The sequence below is a fragment of the Bison bison genome, unplaced genomic scaffold, assembly GCF_000754665.1.
Source record: "Bison bison bison isolate TAMUID 2011002044 unplaced genomic scaffold, Bison_UMD1.0 scf7180017864472, whole genome shotgun sequence".
NCBI lineage: Eukaryota > Metazoa > Chordata > Mammalia > Artiodactyla > Bovidae > Bison > Bison bison.
The window spans coordinates 13,742,148-13,762,354 of record NW_011495033.1 but is presented as its reverse complement, the minus strand read 5'-3'; the positions used below and the strand labels follow the sequence as shown (position 1 = coordinate 13,762,354).

The window sequence follows — 20,207 nt, the reverse complement described above, 5'->3', positions numbered from 1 at the left end:
TAAACACAGAGTTCAGAGTCCATTGGAAAGGTGGCCGAGCATGATCAGCATGAACAGGCCTAAGATGGAGTCCAGGCCCTATGAATTCCTTCTTCACCTGCAGTGATGCTGCAGTGGGAAGGATGCCAGGGAGGAGGGCGGCTCTCCTTCTGAAGCTTTGGTTCCAGTGGAGCTCTAGAGGGAAAAGACTGATTGGCGGGCTTTGTCCGAACATCCAGATGGATCCCAGGCATAATGCAGCAAGGAATATCCGAGTTTGTTTGTCTTCCTCCCCCGTCTCTCTAAATAATTTTATCTTCAAAGCATGACGCAGGCGTTAATTAACACTCTGGCTCTCCTGGGAGGTAGGCAAGTGGGAACACCACCCCCGTTAGTGAAGAGTGAAGCCCAGGGAATAGGTAGATCCAGAAGCCTCAGGTATGTGAGCCACAGAGAAGCAGAGTGGGTCTCAGAGCTTGGGGTTTTGCCCTCAGACCTTTAACTCGACATACCCCGGGAGCCACCCCTCTTTCTCTGTGACCTTGCTCCCCATGGGAATCACAAAGCTGAGGCTTTGGTAGGAGAAATGCTTGGTACTGTGGGGTGAGTAATGGAAAGTTTAAGTGTTGGAAGAGAAATTCTGGTCAGATTCACTGTTATTGTGAATTTGAGATGCAGGAGTCTGATTCTGCCATTAGTTGTCTTCATTTTACTTACTTAAAAACAAATGCGCTGAGCATCTCCTTCTGGGCAAGGTATTACAAAGAGAAGCAAAGCGAAGTGAAGTCGCTCAGTCATGCCCGACTCTTTGTGACCCTGTGGACTGTAGCCTACCAGGCTCCTCAATCAATGGAATTCTCCAAGCAAGAATACTGGAGTGGGTTGCCATTTCCTTCTCCAGGGGATCTTCCCAACCCAGATTGAACCTGGGTCTCCTGCATTACAGGCAGATGCTTTCCCATCTGAGCCACCAGGGAAGCCCTTATATTACAACAAGAATCATTTCTCAAAAGGACTGCCTGGCCATGAGGGATCCTCTTGGTCGGGAGCTTGATCCTTTATATCCTGTGTTTCCTTTATACGCAAAAGAGACTTGGGGTTTGTTGCCTCTTCAGATGGTGATTTCAACTGCTGGAGGACTTCTAGTATTTGGAGATGAATACAAATCCGTTGTGATTGTTGACTGCAGGAAAGTCATTTATCTTGGTTGGATCGGGAAAACAGGACCCCAGGGGTCCTCTCCTGGGGCTGTAGGTGGCATATCTTTAAGCCTGGCCTTTTCTAGAGCTGTGAGTTTTCCCTCGTAGCTCAGCAGCAAAGAATTTGCCCACAATGCAGGAGATGCAGGTTTGATCCCTGGGTCGGGAAGATCCCCTGGAGAAAGGAAATGACAACCCACTCCAGTGTTCTTGCCTGGGAAATCCCATGGACAGAGGATCCCCGCAGGCTACAGTCCATGGGGTTGCAAAAGAGTCGGACACAATGTAGGGACTAAAGGACCACCATGTCTAGAGGTTCCTGGGGGTGGTGATCGTGCCAGTTTGCTGGTCGTTGGCAGGGATTAACTCCTGAGAGCCCTGAGGTGACACTGAATCTCCAGCTCTAGAACTGCAGCAACAGTGGGATCTCCACTGGTTTCTTTCTTACTCATTGGGCATCTTGGCACAGTGTAAGAACACAGAAGGGGGATCAGTTTATGCTGTAAATGTTGCCCTCTCTCGGGTGGCAGTTGGACTCTACTGGCTTTGCAGGAAGCCCAGCTCCATCTAGCTAATGATATTCGCTTATCTTGGCCCTGCAGGCTGCTGAGAACCAGCCCGAGACCTCTGCTTGAGGGTCCTTCCTCTGAAGACATCACCAGTGTGTGGAGCCTGCCGCACACCCACCCCCCGCCAAACCACGGCCTTTACCTGCGTCTTCCGGTGTTTCCCGTGCGACCCGTCCTGTGGGAGTGCCTCGTGGGCCACCCCAGAGTTCACCCCCGGCTCAGCAGCGCCAATGGTGAAGATGACCAGATCCAAGACTTTCCAGGCTTATCTGCCTTCTTGCCACCGCACCTACAGCTGCATTCACTGCAGAGCCCACTTGGCCAATCATGATGAACTTATTTCCAAGGTACATGTTCGCTGCAGGCCCTCCTTGCCGACCTCGGGGGAGGGCGCTTCTGGGTTTGCAGACGTGGACAAGCTCTCCCAAAGGGCCCGGGACGTTTGTATTCCTTCTTTTGTCCAGGGAGGGCGGATCTGCATGGCTGTCTCACTCAAAACTAAGAAAGAACTCGGAGTTGGGGGGATACAGTACTAGTTTAATCTGTAACTTTGGAAAGTGGGTGTCATTGCTGTTGACATCCCCAGGTCGTGGGGAGAGGGGCCAAGGAGTGATTGAAGCCTTTCACCCAGGTGGCCTGGCCTGGGTTGGCAGATGAACTCAATGTAAGGGGCTGCCTGCTTGGAAAGGACTTCTAAGAAAGGTGGTAGGTAGGAGAGAGAAAGGTAGGGGCAGTTAATGGCTGAGAGAGGGAATATTGCCTTTTAAGCTCCCCAGGATGGTTACCAGATGATTTAGTTACTAAAGTGGGTGACCTTTGGGTGAATCACAAGTGGCTTGGTGAAGAGCTGACCCACTGGTTTGTGGTCCCTGTAGGGCTTCTACATGAGGTAACATGGTATGACATTTGGTCACAATCAGAAGAAAGATGGGAACTCCGTTTTCCCTGAGGAGCCTTGGCAACTGCTCCCTAAAGCTGGGGTGGGGGATTATTATTCATAACAAACAGCCGAGTCTCCCAGTGGTGGTCCAGTCCCCAGCTCCTGCAAGCAGCATTCTTAAGGGTGCTCCCTCCCTCCTGGCTCTATGTTCCCAAGGGAGGAGAAACAGCTTTGCTAGGCTGCATAAAAAGGAAGAGGAGCTCAGGGGGACTTGTCTCTTTGTAGGTGGCCCGTGGGAGCTGTATCTGTGTATGAGGCAGGGACTCCAAAGCCAGTGCTCTGTGGGAACCTCGAGAGGTGGGGTGCACAGGGAGGTGTGAGGAGGGTTCAAGAGGAAGGGGACATACGTGTCCCTCATGCTCCTACATGTTGATGTGTGGCAAAAACCGTCACAATTTTGTAAAGTAATTATCCTCTAATTAAAAAAAAAAAGCATTCTTTGGGAATGGCTACCCACTCCGGTGTTCTTGCCTGAAAAATTCCATGAACAGAGGAGCCTGGTGGGCTGCAGTCCACAGGGTTGCAGAGTCAGACACCACTTTCACTTTGACACTTTTAGAATATAGACTTCATATCGTTGAAGTAAAAAAAGAGAAAAACTTTTATGCTAACTCAGACTAAGTAAAAAGAAAAAAAAAAAAACAGTGTTCTTGATCTGTTTCCAAGAAGTACTAGAAAAGATGGCGCCCCTCTCCCGTCTCTGGCTCGGTAGCCACCGCCAGAGGGAGGGAGGTCCGGCAGGCTCTTAGCTGTGCCGTCCAGCTGGCCGGCCTGACAGGAAGCGGAGGAGCCGCTCCAACAGCCGCGTCTGGTGGCAGCGATCCTCAGGTCAAGACTGCGGCTGGAACTGCTCCTCCGAGGCCCCTCCCAGGCTCTGGGGTCACCCCAGAGCTGGAACCTCGGAGGCCAGGCCCCGGGCCCACCTGCCCTCCTCTAGGTCTCTGCTGCTCACGCTCCTCGGTGCCCCTCATGTTCCAGCCAGCCTACAGCTTCCTCCCCTGTCAACCGGCTCATCTCCTCCCAGATTCCTCTTGGATCTTCTGGGAACCCCCTGAGTCTGGAGGTTTGGATGCAGGGAGGCTGTGTCAGTGAGAGGAGAGAGAGGTAGTCAGTCCTCTTTGCTTTGGAAGGGGGCCTGCAAGCTTGGAGGGGAAAAAACATGTGAGTTGTCCTGTCCCTGGAAGTCTCCAGAGAAAGCGGAAGCCAAGATGTCTTTTTAACTTCAGGGAGAGGTGCTGTGTGTCCTAAGAAATGGAGGTAACCGTAAACCATGTAGGTACCTTCAGAGTACAAAGGACTGCTGCCTAACACTGTATAATACTATCTCACTCATCCCTCCTAAGACGCCTTTGAGGTAGGGGATGCCAGTCATATATGAATGGAGAAGTTGAGACGCATACAAGTTGTCCAAGAACTCAAGTTTTGAGCTCTCAAACAAGAGAGGGCAATGACTTTGAGCATGTTCTGAAAGAATTTCTGGAAGAAATTTGAGCTAGGCCTTGTAAGGTGAGCAGAAGGGAGTCTGTGGGGGTGGTAATGGCCTTCAGAGTTGATGTCTTACCTCTTTGGCCTGGTGCACATGGCCTTAGATGATCTGGCAGAGCTTAGCTTTAGAGTTAGGGTCCCTGGCTTAATGTTCTAGTTCAATTCAGTCACTCAGTTGTGTCTGACTCTTTGCAACACCATGGACTGCAGCACACTAGGCTTCCCTGTCCATCACCAACTCCCAGAGTTTACTTAAACTCATGTCCATAGAGTCAGTGATGCCATCCAACCATCTCATCCTTTGTCGTCCCCTTCACCTCCTGCTTTCAGTCTTTCCCAGCATCAGGGTCTTTTCCAGTGAGTCAGTTCTTCCCATCAGGTGGCCAAAGTATTGGAGTTTCAGCTTCAGCATCAGTCCTTTGAATGAATATTCAGGACTGATTTCCTTTAGGATGGACTGGTTGGATCTTGCAGTCCAAGGGACTCTCAAGAGTCTTCTCGAACAGCACAGTTCAAAAGCATCAATTCTTTGGTGCTCAGCTTTCTGTATAGTCTAACTCTCACATCCATACGTGACTACTGGAAAAACCACAGCTTTGACTAGACGGACTTTTGACGGCAAAGTAATGTCTCTGCTTTTTAATATGCTGTCTAGGTTGGTCATAGCTTTTCTTCCAAGGAGCAAGTGTCTTTTAATTTCATGGCTGCAGTCACCATCTGCAGTGATTTTGGAGCCCCCCAAAAATAAAGTCTGTCAGTTTCCGTTGTCTCCCCATCTATTTGCCATGAAGTGATGGGACCAGATGCCATGATCTTAGCTTTCTGAATGCTGAGTTTTAAGCCAAAGGGGCATCGTTGATTCCTGTCTTACTACTGCCCCCCTTTCCCCCTCCCCCTGCACTCAGTCCCCATATTTAATCCACAGGTAAGTCCTGTTAGCTCTGTCCTCAAAAAATATATTTCAAATCTGGCCAGTTTTCACCATCTTCCCTTGTCTGGACTCCAGCAATGAGCTCTTTAACTGGTCTCCTTACTTTGACTCATGCATCTTACAGCACATTTCCAAGAGTCACAAGGATCTTTTCAAAGTGTAAATCAGGTGTTGCACGTCCTCTGCTTAAAATCCTGAAGTTAGAAAAGTTCAACCTTCAAAGCCTTACTTGCACATACCTGCAGTCTCACTAACTTTTTTTGTGGCCTTAGATGATCTGGCAGAGCCTAGCTTTAGACGTAGAGTTCCTTGCGTAATGTTCTAACCTCTTGGCATATCCAGCAGCATTTCCCTGGATATGCAGATGGGGGTATTTCAGGCCTCTGTGCCTCAGCCAGGAGCATCCATTTTTCTTTTTTTGGCCATGCTGCACACTATTATGGGATCTTAGTTCCCTGACCAGGGGTTGAACCCATAACCCCTGCATTTCTGAAGCATAGAGTCTTAACCACTGGACTATCATTTTTCTTTACCTCCTTCCCTCTCTCCCAGGAGCTCTTACACGTCCGTTTCCTCCTGAAGCCGTATCCTACGAGCTTTGTATCTCTGGGTCAGAACCTGGCCCACGTCAAGAGCTCAATAAATGATCAAATAAACAGATGGATGGCTCTTGTTGAGCCTTGGGAGAAAACAAGTGATGAGCAAAAAAAGACTTGATGTCCTCCTTCCTGCCCTGTTTTGGGGCAGAAAGCCTCCTTCACAAGTCCGGGCCAAAGTCAGCACAGGCTTCAGTTTCATTGGTTACAACCGATGCACAGATGGGGCGCATTGGAGCTTGATGATTTAAAGAGCTGGGTTAAATTCCTGACTGCGGGGAGAGCGAGGGAACTGTGGCTGGCATCACACAAAGATTCCTTTATTTCATTCCACAGCCACCCCCGGTGTTAAATAATCTATAGATTTCTTATGCAAGTCCGCTTAATGGAAAGATCATTGCCCCAGCCCCCTCCCTGGAAAATAGGCCTTTCTTTTCATTTTGTTTCACTCTTCCATTTAAGAAAGTTCAGGGAGAGAATGTTTCTCCTGTTCTCCCCTCTTGACATAATCTCCTATGCAGTTTCAGAATCCACCCAGTGGGAGTTAGGAGCTGGGAAGCAACTAACTGGAGCAGCAGTGTAATTAAATGATACTTTGTCCTTGTAATAGAGCCTTTCATCTGGAAGCTTGAGGTTCCATTGTTTGGGTTTTTGTTTTGTTTTAAGTGAGTCTGCCTTCATTATGGAGAAGGCGACATAAAGGTACAGAGAACTAAGGCTCCGGGGCTAGCAGAGAGCTGGGAACGGAATCGGGACTTCAGGCTTCCTTCTTATCAACATAGCTAAGCCTCCATGGAGATGTGTAGTTGTCAGGTTTTAAACAGTTAGGGTCCGTATTGATACGGTGGTGGAAAGACTCTGCACTAGGCTTTCTGTCTTCCCAGCTCTCTCTAGATTCCTAGAGGGCTCATTGCCTGGAATCAGCTGTCCAACCTCTGAGTCTCAATTTCTCACCCATAAAATGAGTAATATTTGCTGTGTCTATGGCAAGTAGTTAGTGCTTGTTGCAAACTTACTACATGCCATGGCCCTAACAGCCCTAGGAGGTAGCCCTACCTTATTTGAGTATCGAGGGAGCAGGTTTACCTCATAGGGTTGTTACGAGACTGGATGAGATCATGGATGTGTGGGTGGTTTGCAAATCACAAAGCTCTATGCAAATATAAAGTTGTCCCTTGGCTTCTCTTGTCCTTGATGTCCAAAAAAAAAAAAACCAAAAAGGCAAGGAGATGGGTGGACAGGATTGTTCCTGCCTGACACTAAGCAAATTGACTTTATACCAAGATAGTTTCGCTTTAGAACGTGGAGCACAAGAGTTGGATTTGCAAGGCTAAGAAGAGGACAGCAAAGCTGTGTATGTTGGCAGAAAGGTAACAGCATTTGCTCTGTAGGATGCTGGGGATGAGGGGGGTGCCGGGAGGGGGTGCTGCTTTTTGAATCGATGACAGAGCTATCTAGGGAATGTGCTGAGGCCTCCTACAATTGCTTTCTTAGGGGGTGTTGTGGTCTAAATGCTGAAGTGTTTGCACTCATAGGTATTTTGAGTTGGCACGAGGAATTGCTCATGCTGTTGTTTCTCACTTAATGGTGCAAGTCACAGTATAAGAATACACTTTGGTTATAAAATAATAATAGTTTCCATCAGAGCAGTTGCCCCCAGCGAAAACAATCTAATGCTCACTTCAGTGGATACTGTCTATTCTGGCAACCTGGATCTTCACAAAGCCTTTCCTGAAAAACTGTCTTTTGTCCTTCCCTCACCTCTTTCCTGCTAGCCCTTGGATGGCCTGGCAAGGAGGCCACTTAAGAACGGTGAATTGGACTAATCTCCCGTGAACCCACTTTGGGCATGTTGGCTTCATTCCAGGACACAGGTTGCTCTAAGCGCCCTGGGTCCTTAGAGGGAAGGTGTCGGAGGCTGGTAACTCCGTGACCAGCCCAGTCTCCACCTCACCCACTCCACTGCTCTGCATGTGAGCAGCTGGGCCTCCTTGTGTGAGGCTGCAGCCTAATTAGGAGGCAGGTTCTTTTTGTTCCCTGTGGGGTTCCTTTGGGCTCACAGTGGTGGCCTTTGGGTTTTTCCTTCCTGCCTAGACACTAAACGCAACATCACTGTGAGAAAAGTGGCAGGGAGGAAGATGCTCTGAAGTCTTGTATTGACCTGGTGGCAGCTGAGAGGCCCGCTCACCCACCGCGGCTTCTCAGCTCTAGCGTTCTACACCCGTGACTCCACAAAAGTCTTGTACCACCAACACAATGACGACTTAGAGATTGTGGACGAAAGCGGGGTACCGTCCAGTCCTATCAACTCTACCTGTCAAGGACATGTCTCTCTTCATTCCCACTACCCGCCAGCTTGTCTTCAACATGTAATAAAATGAACTCTCCAAAATGTTAATGCAGTTATTTTTGTCCTGAAAACCTCATGTGAAAAATAAATACAGGAACAGAATTTCTAAAAAAAAAAAAAAACAAACTACACATTTCTTTTTCTCTAAGTACCCTGGAAAATGCTATAATGAGCATTGGATTGCATTAGTTGTATTAACGAGTGCTATGTCACATTAAATGGCATAATTCCTAAAGAACACATGCAATAAGACATGGGTCTTGAAGATAATTCTGTGAGCTTACCCAATTTGCAAAATACGTCAAATTGTAATTTTATTAGTTGAGCGGTTTTGGTATCTAGTGATGACAGTCATTTTTTACAAAAAAAAAAAATTAGTAAAATTTATTTTTCATTCTAGCAGGAGGGGAAAAAGGCAGATTGCATATAAACATGTAAATGTCTATCTCATTAAAAGTGTCCTTTTTTGTTCCTAAAATCTTGGAGACCCAGGACCAGAGTGATTGATGGGTTTTAAGAAACAAAAGGTTGAGAACAATCGCCATTTCGGGACCCACGCCAAATAGCAGGTGCCTTTGCTTGTTTTGCAATGTTTGCAAAACACCGTCATATGTTTGTCAGTTTCCTAAAGAGCGTTTCTGAGGCCCAGTAAAGGCAGAAGTGATAAGTTATGGAAGTGTTCCAGCATACACCAATACCCCAGTTGAAAGACACAATCAATTTTGCTTTTGCAAAGAGAATCACATATGCAACCTAAAGCTTCTTTTGCTCAACTGTTTGATCTTTGAAAGCGCTAATCTCCTGCTAATGAAGTGTTAGTACTTGGTGGGGGGGTGGGGGGGGCGAGAGGTGTGGGGTGGGGGTGGAGTTGCAGATGAGCTGTTGACCACCCAGGAAGGGGTGACAGGTGAACCATGTCTATACAGCAAATCTCCAAACAAAGGAATGTGGTTATAGTGTTTCTCGATGAAAAGAGATTGTAAAATATAATCTCTTACTGTATCTTCTCCCCATGAGGCAGAGATTGAATCAATTCAGGGTAAGATAAATAATAAGTTAGGCTGGTATAATTTGTATAGCATAATTGTTCAGAGTTGGGACCACCTTCACTGGATATCAGAGGCTTCTGGTACACATGGGTGATGGCGGTGGGGGCTGTGCCTGTAAGTTGGTCATCTGTTTCATTGGCTGTGTTCTGTTATTGCATGAATACGAAATATGTATTGTGGGGTGGTGACGCATGGTACTAGTTATGGGGTGTGTATGTGTGTGTGCGTGTGTGCATGCGCATGTGTGCACATGTCCAACTCTTTGTGACCTCATGGACTAGAGCCTGCAGGCTCCTCTGTCCATGGAATTTTCAAAGCAAGAATACTGGAATGGGTTGCCATTTCCTACTCCAGGGAGTCTTCCCAATCCAAGGAGTGAACCTGCATTGGCAGGTAGATAAGTCATTCACTCCCCCCCAACTTTTTTTCCCTTAGAACAATTTTAATGAATTATATAGAGAGAGAGGGCTTCCCTGGTGGCTCATAGCTCAGTTAGTAAAGAATCCTCCTATAATGCAGGAGACCCTGGTTCAATTCCTGGGTCTGGAAGATCCTTAGAGTCGTTACTGAATTTGTCACAATATTGCTTCTGTTTTACATTTTATTTTTTTGGCCACAAGGCACATGGGATCTTGGCTCCCCAACCAGGGATTGAACCTATGTCCCCTGCATTGGAAGGCAAATTCTTAACCACTGGATCACCAGAGAAGTCCCCAAACTCCTTATCATAGGTTCCAACTTGAATCTACTAGTTTATATGCAAATACTATGCCATTTTTATATAAGGGACTTCAGCGTCCTTGAATTTTGATCTGTGAGGTGGATTTTTTTGATCTGTGAGGTGGACCAATCCCCTTCAGATACAGTAGAATAACTGTGTTTCACCTTATGTTTATCTTAGGTGCTGTCTCTCTCTCTCATCTTTTGGCTGTGCCTCAAAGCTTATGGTACATTAGCTCCCTGACCAGGGATTGAACCTGGGCACCAGCAGTGAAAGTGCCACGTCGTAACCACTGGACCACCAGGGAATCCCACACCTTATGTTTATCTTAAAGCATTTATCATAGTGTAATGATTCATATCTCCCAGTAGCCTATGAACTACTCATGGAGATGATTGTGATGTCATCTTTGCGTCTCTAGCCCCTGGCACAGCTCTTACATACTGGCCAATTTCCAGTGAATATCTGTGCAAATAACTTGTTAGTTCTCTCAGAGAAAGACAGAATAAGGGGCTCTACATCTGGGGTCTCTGGACTGACTTCAAAGGGTCCCTGAAATTGTATGTTTAATTCTGCATATGTGTATATTTTTCTAGGGAAGGTTCCGTTGCTTTCATTAGGTTCTCAAAGGATCCTTGGTCAAAAAACCCCTTGAGGTCTATAAGTTCTGGGAAGACTTGGTAGGAGTGACACTGAAACGTCCCATGAAGCAAGAACTTAGATGTGTGGAAGTTGATGGGGAGGGACTCGTAAAAGGAGCGTCATGAACAAAGAAGTGAAGGCCCTGCATGTGGGGGAGGAGCCATCCTTTTGGGTAACATAGTGAGGAACTGTGTGAATACGGATTGAAGCCATGTTGTTGGGAGAAGTTGGGAGTTTATTCTGCTGGCAGTTGGGTGCCACTGAAGGCTTTTGAGCAAGTAACGCCCTGACCAGAGCCTGGCTTTCAGGTGGCAGATATCACGGTGTCGTAGCTCAACTGCTGAAGAGGAAACCAGACATGGGAAAACGCATGCACACGCAGTGGTCTGCAGGCGGTTCGTGCATGTGGCGATCATCCGGTGCAGACTGTTGACCACTGCTTGCGAAAGAGCTGTAAGCATTCTAGGGCTTAGAAAAATTCGCCCTATCATTTATAGCCACGAACAAGAGGAATTGAGTTCAGGAAGTCACCCTCTTTGGATGGAAGGCAGACCTGTCCTACACTCTGTGAAAATTAATGATCTGGGCATAAGCAGAATTGCTCACCAATTTATTATGAAAGGAGCTGCTGGAGATCAAGTCGAGTGAATCATCTGTGTTGTTTGCTGCAGACTGCAGGCAGCTGGAGCACAAATCTGCTCAAGTGCCGTCCTTTCTATGTGGTTGCTTTAAATACCAAAAGGAAATGTTGACTTGAGCTATGAGGCGTGCCCTGAAAATTAACTCTGTGGTTTGCAGATGCCTGTAAGGTTCCAATCCTAAGATTGGTTTGTGCATTTGTGTATTGGCCTTCAGGAAGGACACCCGTGATACAAGCTTTGTTCCTCGTGAAAATCCAAACTCTTTTCATCAGGGCACTCTTCCCTGGGAAGCAGGCGGTGGATGCAGAACCCCATCCCCATGTTTTTTGTTGGAGCACCCACTCTCCCGAGGTCTCTGGAATGGTAAAGCTACACCATTGTTTCTTTGGTTGTTTGTATTTGGGGACCTGACTGGAATCCACCATCATATGCTGATTGTTCACTTCAGTAATATTTTTTGTGTTTCAGATGACATGCCAGGCCTAGGCTGGGTGCTAGGGATAGGGAGAAGAAGCCTACAAAGATCACAACATTCAGGGAGCCTGTGATCTCTGGGGTGCATGGAAATGTAAGGCTCACTGGGAGGGCACAAGAATGTTACAGATGAGGTTGTATTGGTGACCTAAAAAAACACAGGATGGAAAATCTGCGTTGTTGCTATTAACTATTATTTATTGAAGATCTATCATGTGCTTGGGACTCCTTACTTTACAACAGTCCTTCAAGGTGGGAATTAAGTGACTTGCCTAAGGCGATGGCGTAGTCCAAAATGGGATACAGGTCTAGATGGGTCTATGCCCTCTTGACCTAGGTTTGACCTAGGTAGCTCCCTTGGCACTGACTGTTTTCTGGGTCTTGCTAATATTGGTGGTCAATCCTGTTCCTCTTCCCCTCCTGTCATTTTTCTTGCCTGGAGAATCCTTCTTTTTCTCTAATGTCTGCTCATTCTTGAATACCAGCTTAAGTATTTTCTAGGATGTCCTCCTGGACTATAGGATCCTCTCCCTCCACTGAACATCAGTAGTACTCACTGCCTGGTTGTTCATTCAGCAATTACTCATGACTGTCTTGTAATAATATGGTTTATATTTTTGTGGTTACCTGTACTTTTATGTGTAATCCTCTGGTTTCCTAATAAGATTCTAAATGACTTGGAGTCATAGACTCTCTGAGTATTAGAGGCTTTGAACTGGGGTGTTTCTAGTTCTACTCATCAGGTTAGGAAACCAAGGCCCAGAGAAACTGAGTGCCTCTTGGCTCTGCACTTTGCCACCTCCTCCCCGCCACACACACCACCTACCACCTTCCACATAACGGGCGCTCGAAAATGCTAGAGGCAGCCCTGGAAGAGAGCGCTGGCAGGGGGAGAAGGACAGGATCAGGCTGTATGATCTCAGGCAAGACTGTTCTCTCAGGCTCTCCTTTTCCTTCATCCATCCAAACGAGGCATTAGATCAGAAGTTTCCTTCCACCTTCCCCATCCTCTGATTCTGTTAATAAGATAGCAGCGGCAGATGATGCGAGGCAACATAACTCAGTGGTTAACAGTGTAATATTTGAGTGAGGCTGCTGCTGCTCCTGCTAAGTCGCTTCAGTCATGTGCGACTCTGTGTGACCCCATGACGGCAGCCCATCAGGCTCCCCCGTCCCTGGGATTCTCCAGGCAAGAACACTGGAGTGGGTTGCCATTTCCTTCTCCAATGCAGGAAAGTGAAAAGTGAAAGTGAAGTCGCTCTGTCGTGTCTGACTTAGCGACCCCGTGGACTGCAGCCTACCAGGCTCCTCCGTCCATGGGATTTTCCAAGCAAGAGTACTGGAGTGGGGTCCCATTGCCTTCTCTGTTGAGTCAGGCTACCCAGGTCCAAACCTGGCCTCCTCACCTAAATAGTTTTGTAGCTAAGCAACTCCTGCGTGTTTCGGTGCTTTCATTGGGAAAAATGGGAATCATGTTCATCTTAGATGTCTCTAAGATTGATTTGTGGACTTTAAGTGAGGTGATCAGTATAAAGTACTTCTCATGGTGCCTGACCTATCAGAAATGCTCGGTAAATGTTGTTATCTGCACATCACTAAGCAAAGTGAAAGCGTTAATTGCTCAGTGGTGTCCCACTCTTTGCCACCCTGTGGACTCTAGCCTGCCAGGCTCTTCTGTCCATGGGATTTCCCAGGCAAGAATCCTGGGGTGGGTTGCCATTTCCTCCTGCAGGGGAAAACTCTGAGACCCAGAGATAGAACCCAGGTCTCCAGCATTGCAGGCAGATTCTTTACCCCCTGAGGCACCAGGGAAGCCCTAAGCAAAAACCAAACAGAAAGTGGCACTCACAGAGATGCAGGTCCTGTCACAGTGCTGGGCTGACAGCCGCAGCAGCAGCTTCCATCCTGCCCTTGGTGGGGTTTACCTGCAGGTAGCTGGGAGTCCTCTCTAGAGTTTAAACAGAAAAACCAGCCCCCTGCCTCCTTCCCCTCCAGTCTGTGCGGTGGTGTGATTTTGCCTGTGAACCACACATCAGGCAGTTTCAGAGACCTCGAACTACCACGGTAACAGCAGCAGCCCAGGCAGCTGGGAGAGAATTCGGGGCCTCCGTGTGTGAGCAGCAGCTCAGAACTGCTCATCAGTTTGGTTCACCTTGTGATGCTTCACGGTGGGGGTAGGGCGAGATGCTGTTTTTCTTATCTTTCAAAAACAAAACCAAGAAAAGCATCTCTGGTACCTTTTTTTTCCAAAGCACTCAGCCAGCTCCCGAGGGGAGGATTTGACCTGGTGACCCAGAGTATTATCTCTGGGGTTAGGGCTGTCTTGCCAAGGAGAACCTCAGCTCCGGATTCCCTCCCCTCCCTGCCTATTGCTGGTGGCTGGACAGTGACTCAGGAGGAGGAGGTGGGGAGGAAGAGAGGAGGAGACAGCTCCACCAGCTGCTGCAAAAACAACATCTCATCGGTGCATCACCTCCCTCCACTCCAGACCACAGTGATGACAGGGGACAGCGCAGGTGGCCCTGACTCTCCCCTACCCCTCACGCCTAACACCTTTGGGTTTTTGAAGGGACAGTTTACAGTTGTCAAAAGGGAAATCATCTACCTTTGGAGGGCCCAGGAAATTCCTTTTCTTCCCTGTTAGGACTGGTTCCACCAAGAGCCTTCACTGTAACTTCAGCTCTTACAGATGAATGACGTGCTCAGAGAAGCATATGCCCCGGCTGGGGAAATGGCAAGCCAACTCCAGGATTCTTGCCTGGAGAATCCCATGGACAGAGGAGCCTGACGGGCTGTGGTCCATAGGGTCGCAAAGAGTCGGACACGGCCGAGCACACACAGAAAAACAAAAGGTCTCGGTGTGAAACCTCCTGTCCTAAGCCCTGCCGGTTTGGAGTTCAGTGAGCTCCTCTGACCTGTTAGATATTGGAGAGACAGTGGCATGTAGACGTATGCCTTGCCCTCACCCAGCTGGCACCCAGAATCCTTTGGTTCCTAACAAGCCCACCATCTGAAGAAGCAGCCGGTAGCAGGACAAGTGGGGATCTCTGTCCTGAGGGTTGTCCAGAGCAGCTGAGCAGCCAACATTTCCATATCACCTTCTGTCCCGTTTGCCTGGTTTTCAGGAGATGCCAAATGTGTCCAGCTCGCCTTCCAATTGCCCCCGCTCCCCCACTGCAGTGTGGACCCGAGCTGTAAAACTGCTGCCTGGGCTCTCACGGGCAGTATGAGGTGGCCGGTGAACCAGACCTGGCGTTATCATGTGTCGTGGGAGGAATGTCTGCTCTCAGGATCAGGCCTCTCTCTCGCCCTGGGGTGGTGGCTGCCTTGCTCGCTTCACCCACAGCTGGTGCCTCCCCTGTACGTGTCAGACGTGCCACTTGGCAGGCGGGGCTCTGAGGAGTCCTTTGAGGTCTATCCCAGACAGATTCACCCAGGAAACCCAAGGGGAGAGGAAGTGAGAAAAACCAGACTTCCCGGAGCTCCTCTAAGCTCCAAGTCTCCGTATATCTTGGTCCTCCCCTTTGCAGGAGAAAGAAAAACAAAGTATATCTGTGGGGAAGGCGAGAGGTCCTCCCAGTCTCTCTCCTTCTCTATAAAAACACCAGGCCAGGCTGCCCTGGGCACTGTGGGGGCAGGTGCTGGGTAAGTAAGGAAGGAAAGCTGATAAGATAAGGTCTGACAAATCTAGGTCACCAGGCTGCTGCCAGACACCTGTGTGACTAGTCACCTTGAAACTGACGGGAGGGAGGGTGGACCTTTGTTCAGGGTTAGGGGCCCGGACTAGCTGGACTCCACAAGCCTTTGTTTGTCTGTTTATTTAATAAACATTGCTTGAGCACCATTAAACCAAGCCAGGTCATGTGCTTGGGTGCCCCGAGCCCCTGTGTGTGTCTCTGATAGGGAAAATCTCCTCCTGGATCCCAGGCCTGGAACCAGAGCTAAAAAAAGCAATGACATCATGCAAAAGCCAGTCTGGTCCACTGACTTCCAGAGTAGGGGCAGCCAGTCTCTTGGTAGCAGGGCGGGCCTGTTTGGAGTCTTCATTCCCTGTTCCTTCAGCTAGATCAGGGGTCAGCAAAACTTTTCCTGTAAGGGCCAGATAATACATATTTAAGGCTTTGCGGGCCATATGGTCTCAGCTCTACGTGTGCGCAAGCCAAGTCGCTTCAGTCGTGGCCGACTCTTTGTGACACTGTGGACTGTAACCCACCAGGTTCCTCTGTTGATGGGATTCTCCAGGCAAGAATACTGGAGTGGTTTGCCATTTCCTTCTCCAGGGGATCTTCCCAACCCAGGTATTGAACCCGTGTCTCTTATGTCTCCTGCATTGGCAGGCAGCTTCTTTACCACTAGCGCCACCTGGGAAGCCCCTCAACTCTGCAGTCTTAGAAAATACATAAACGAGTCAGCCTGTGTTCCGGTAGCACTTTATTTACAAGACAGGTGAGGGGCCCCATTTGGCCCTAGAGGATTGTTTGCTGACCCCTGAGTTGATGATTGGAATGACTGTTATGAGATCGGTGTTGGAAAAATGGGTCACTGTGATTTCAGGAGGTGTTCCAGATCAACAGGGGGCTCCGTTTGGTAGGGATAGTACAGGAGTTGATGGACGCTGTTCAGTGGCGTGGTCTGATTGGTGCCAGAGAATTCCTCTGCACGGGCCAAACTGCAGCCTCAGCCATGTAGTGCGCTGGTTACACGGTGCCCGAGCCAGACAGTGCCCGTAGTTTCAGTCTCATCACTTCCATGGGAGAACAGTGTGGGGCCCTGTGGGTGGCGAGTCATTGGCACCACCTTACGAGCCCTGAATGAAGAGTCGGGCGCCTCCGCCCTAGGGCCTGGCTTTGCCACTGAATGTTGAATGTGGCCTTGGATAAGGCACATGACCTCTCTGACCATTCAGCGTGTCCTGAGTACTACTGTATGAGGCACTGGGGATGCAGAATTGGACACGATAAAATTCTTGCCCTGAAGCAGCTCATGATCTAGTGGGCAAAAAGAAACAAGTTAACTATTACAGGATGTAGTGAAACACAGGCTTTGAATAGGTGATTATTTAGGCTGCTTATAGGGGCAGAGAGCAAGATGAGTGTTTACTAAGTGAACAAGGAAGGGGAGTCCATTTCCAGCGGAGGCATAGAGACTTTGCAGAGGAGATCCAGCCTATAGGACCTCAGGTAAGAGGCGGAGAGGGCAGGTAGAGGGAAGCAGGAAGTCAGCATGGGTGGATCACATGGGCCCAGAAGGCCAGGGAAGTTGAGATGCAATTCTGCATGCTGCATGCTCTGGGAGCCATGGATAGTTTCTAAGCAAGGGAGTAATAGCCTTTGGTTCCACTCAGCTTCCCTCTAACTGCTCTAAACTGTATGCCTATGAGCTTTGTGTGAAGAGGAATGTTGATATTGTATTAAGTTAATAAGTGCTGATAATTAAGCCAGTGGCTGTAATTAATAACCAGGCTCAGACCATTCTTGGCGATGCTGTCAGCTAAACGGCATCCAGATAAATCACTGGCCAACACCCAGCACCCGTGACTCTGAGATGAAGGCCTCTCAAAGAACTCTGGGACCTGGGTTATCTGGTTCGCTGGGTGAGATGCTTCCTCTCATGTGAACTCTAGCTTCTTGAGCTCACTCACTGAGTCATCATAAGCAGGCAGTTGCAGCCTGCATGTATGGATTTTTTCCTATTACTTTCAAGGGAGAACCGAGTTGCAGAAATCAGATGACTTTGGTGTATGTAGTTTTGAGGTTTAGGCCAGGGAAAAGTGAAGGAGGAGATTAAGTGGCTTCTACAACCTTCATGTCTTTGGCCTGAGAGTAATTGAAACTGGCTTTGGAAAGTGGAGATGCTTGGGCAGTGATTCCCAAGTCAGAGAGTACATCAGAATAACCTGGGATAAAATGGCTGGTCTCCAGGTCCCCGAGATTCCTATTCTGTAGGTCTGAATGTCACTGGGAAGCCTCTACTAGGGGAAGGAAACAAGTCTCCTAGGACACCAGGTTTAAGGAGGTACTCTATTTGGGCTAAAGAGTCGGAGACGACTGAGCGACTAACACTTTCACTCGATTATAGGTTATTGTAAGATATTGAGTATCTATACTCAATATATATTACTGTGCTAAGTCTTGTTATTTGGTGGTGATGGTTTAGTCACTAAGTCGTGTCCGACTCTTGCAACCCCATGGACTGTAGCCCACCAGGCTTCTCTGTCCATGGGATTTTCCAGGCAAGAATACTAGAGTGGATTGCCATTTCCTTCTCCAGGGGATCTTCCCGACCCAGGAATCTAACCGGAGTCTCCTGCATTGCAGGCAGATTCTTTACCAACTGAGCTATGAATGAGGAAAGCCCTCATTATAGGTTATTATAAGATATTGAGTGTAGTTCTCTGTGCTGTATAGGAAGTCCTTATTGTTTACCTATTTTATATGTATGTTATACATACATAACAGATCGTATGTATCTGTTAATCCCAAATTCCTAGCTTATCTCTCCCTGCTCCCTCACCACCACCCACTGTACCCTCTAGTAACCTTACGTTTGTTTTCTGTGTCTGTGAGTCTATTTCTGTTTTGTAAATAGTTTATTTGCATCATGTTTTTAGATTCCACATATAAGTGATTAGCATGGTATTTGTCTTTCTCTGACCTGCCTCAGTTAGCGTAGTGCCCTTCATTATATTTTAACGATTGAGTGGTCTTCCGTTGAACCACGTCTTCTTCATTCATTTGGCACAGACACTTACGTTGCTTCCATGTCTTGGCTCAAATTGTAAATATGGGCTTCCCAGGTGGCGCTAGTGATAAAGAATCTGCTGCCAATGTAGGAGTCATAAGAGCCTTGGGTTCAATCTCTGGGTTTGGAAAGATCCCCTGCAGGAGGGAGGGCATGGCAACCCACTCCAGTACTCAAATTGTAAATATGGGCTTCCCAGGTCACGCTAGTGATAAAGAATTTGCCTGCCAGTGTAGGAGTCATAAGAGCTTTGGGTTCAATCTCTGGGTTTGGGAAGATCCCCTGCAGGAGGGAGGGCATGGCAACCCACTCCAGTATTCTTGCCTAGAAATCCCATGGATAGAGGAGCCTGGCGGACTACAGTCCATAGCATTGAAAAGAATCAGACACGGTTGAAGCGACTTAGCACGCACGTGAACATTGGGTTGCGTGTATTTTTTCGAATTAGAATTTTCTCCAGATATATACCCAGGACTGGGATTGTTGGATCATATGGCAAATCTTTTTTTTAGTTTTTAAAGGAGCCTCCGTACTGTTTTCCACAGTGGCTCCACCAGCTTACATTCCCATCAACAGTGCAGGAGGGTTCCCTTTTCTCCTCTTGTTTCCATTTTCAGGTGAAGTAGGTGAGGCTTGGGAGAACTGAGTTGACTAAAGGGGACTCAGCTAGGAAATGGAAGTGGTAGAACCAGAGTTAGAATTCAGGTGGGGTGCATACCCCACCCCTGCCCCCTGCCCCCTTTCATTCCGCAGCCCACTCCCCTAAGAGCTCTACCTTGAGGCCTGTTTCTTGCTCTGAATTAGCAGAGGAACTGAGAGCTCAGCCTCCTCTCTCGGTCCTTCCCTGGCTGGCTGCCTGGCTCTGAAATCTCCAGGTAACTTCCTGTTCCTGGGGTTTAGCCCTTGGACAAAACCCAACACCCCATGTTTCCTTGGGGTGTTTTTTCATTTGTTTCTGGGGTTCCCAGTACACACACAGTTGTGGCAAACTGGGGAAGGGGCAGAGGAAGGGCACCAGTGATCCTCAGACGGGCATAAGAAGAGTTCTTCTTTCTTAAGCTGTTTACCGATTAACTCCCTTTGCTCCTGAAACCAGAAAGAAGAGGAACTCAAGAGTCAGCAGGGCTCAGAAGCCCTAATTAATTTGTGGTCCAACTGGGTCAGGGGGAGTGACCCTGGGCAGTGGCCTTTTTTTTTTTCTTTTCAAGGACATGTCTGCTCAGGCTCACTGGGTTGGGTTCCCAGCCCTGCTGTCTCCCCACCCCCCAGCCCAGGGGAGTTAGATCTCCGGTGGAGCTCACCTCTGCCTATTCCATCCCTTCCTCCTCAGCCCTCTGGCTGGGCGCCTCCCGGTGTTAAGTTGCCCCAAATACCCAGTCTCTTATTTCACATTCTCAGGCAAAGATCCCGCAGCCAAGGTGCCCTTTCAGCTTAGCTTTCCCATCGGCTGCTCGCTGACAGATAAGCTCCTAAGAGGAGGGCGGGGTGGGGGTGGAGAGGCTGGTAAAACCAGCAGGCAGACCCCGTTGTGCCCTTTGTCATGGGGCACACTGGGCCCCGCAGCGCCACTGCAGGGTTTGATGGGGTGAGCCCTGGGTGGGGGCCCCTGGCCTTAGTTGGCAAAGGGAACTTGACTTGGCTGAGGCACAGTCATACATACACTTAGGTTTTACCTTCGGCTGGAAATCAGAGGCAGAAAGCCTATAAGCGTCCAGAGACAGGGAAACTCTGTTCTATGTGTGCACAGGCTGGGAGAAGCCTGGCCTGTTTGAACCTTCTCTGCCACAGCTGTGCCAGACTCCCCATCCAGGCCTCACAGAAACGTCTCGTCCCTCGGGCTGGCGGGAACTGAGACTCAAGTGCTGCTGCGGGTCGAGGGGGGAAGAAGCC

At 48.5% G+C, this 20,207-nt stretch overlaps 1 protein-coding gene and 1 non-coding gene across 3 annotated transcripts in view; one reads left to right on the top strand and one right to left on the bottom strand.

Moving 5' to 3' along the window:
- The window catches only part of YPEL2 (yippee-like 2 (Drosophila)), a 66,340-nt gene that overhangs the window by 21,996 nt on the left and 24,137 nt on the right, over positions 1-20,207 (top strand). For both annotated transcript variants that reach the window (XM_010861617.1, XM_010861616.1), the window contains exon 2: positions 1,781-2,094. In XM_010861617.1, coding sequence (XP_010859919.1) covers positions 1,978-2,094 — 117 coding nt within the window. In that variant the 5' untranslated portion in view covers positions 1,781-1,977. The remainder of the gene's footprint in view (positions 1-1,780; positions 2,095-20,207) is intronic.
- On the bottom strand, positions 10,055-10,126 carry TRNAE-UUC. The gene has a single exon. It is a non-coding gene; the product is annotated as a tRNA-Glu (tRNA).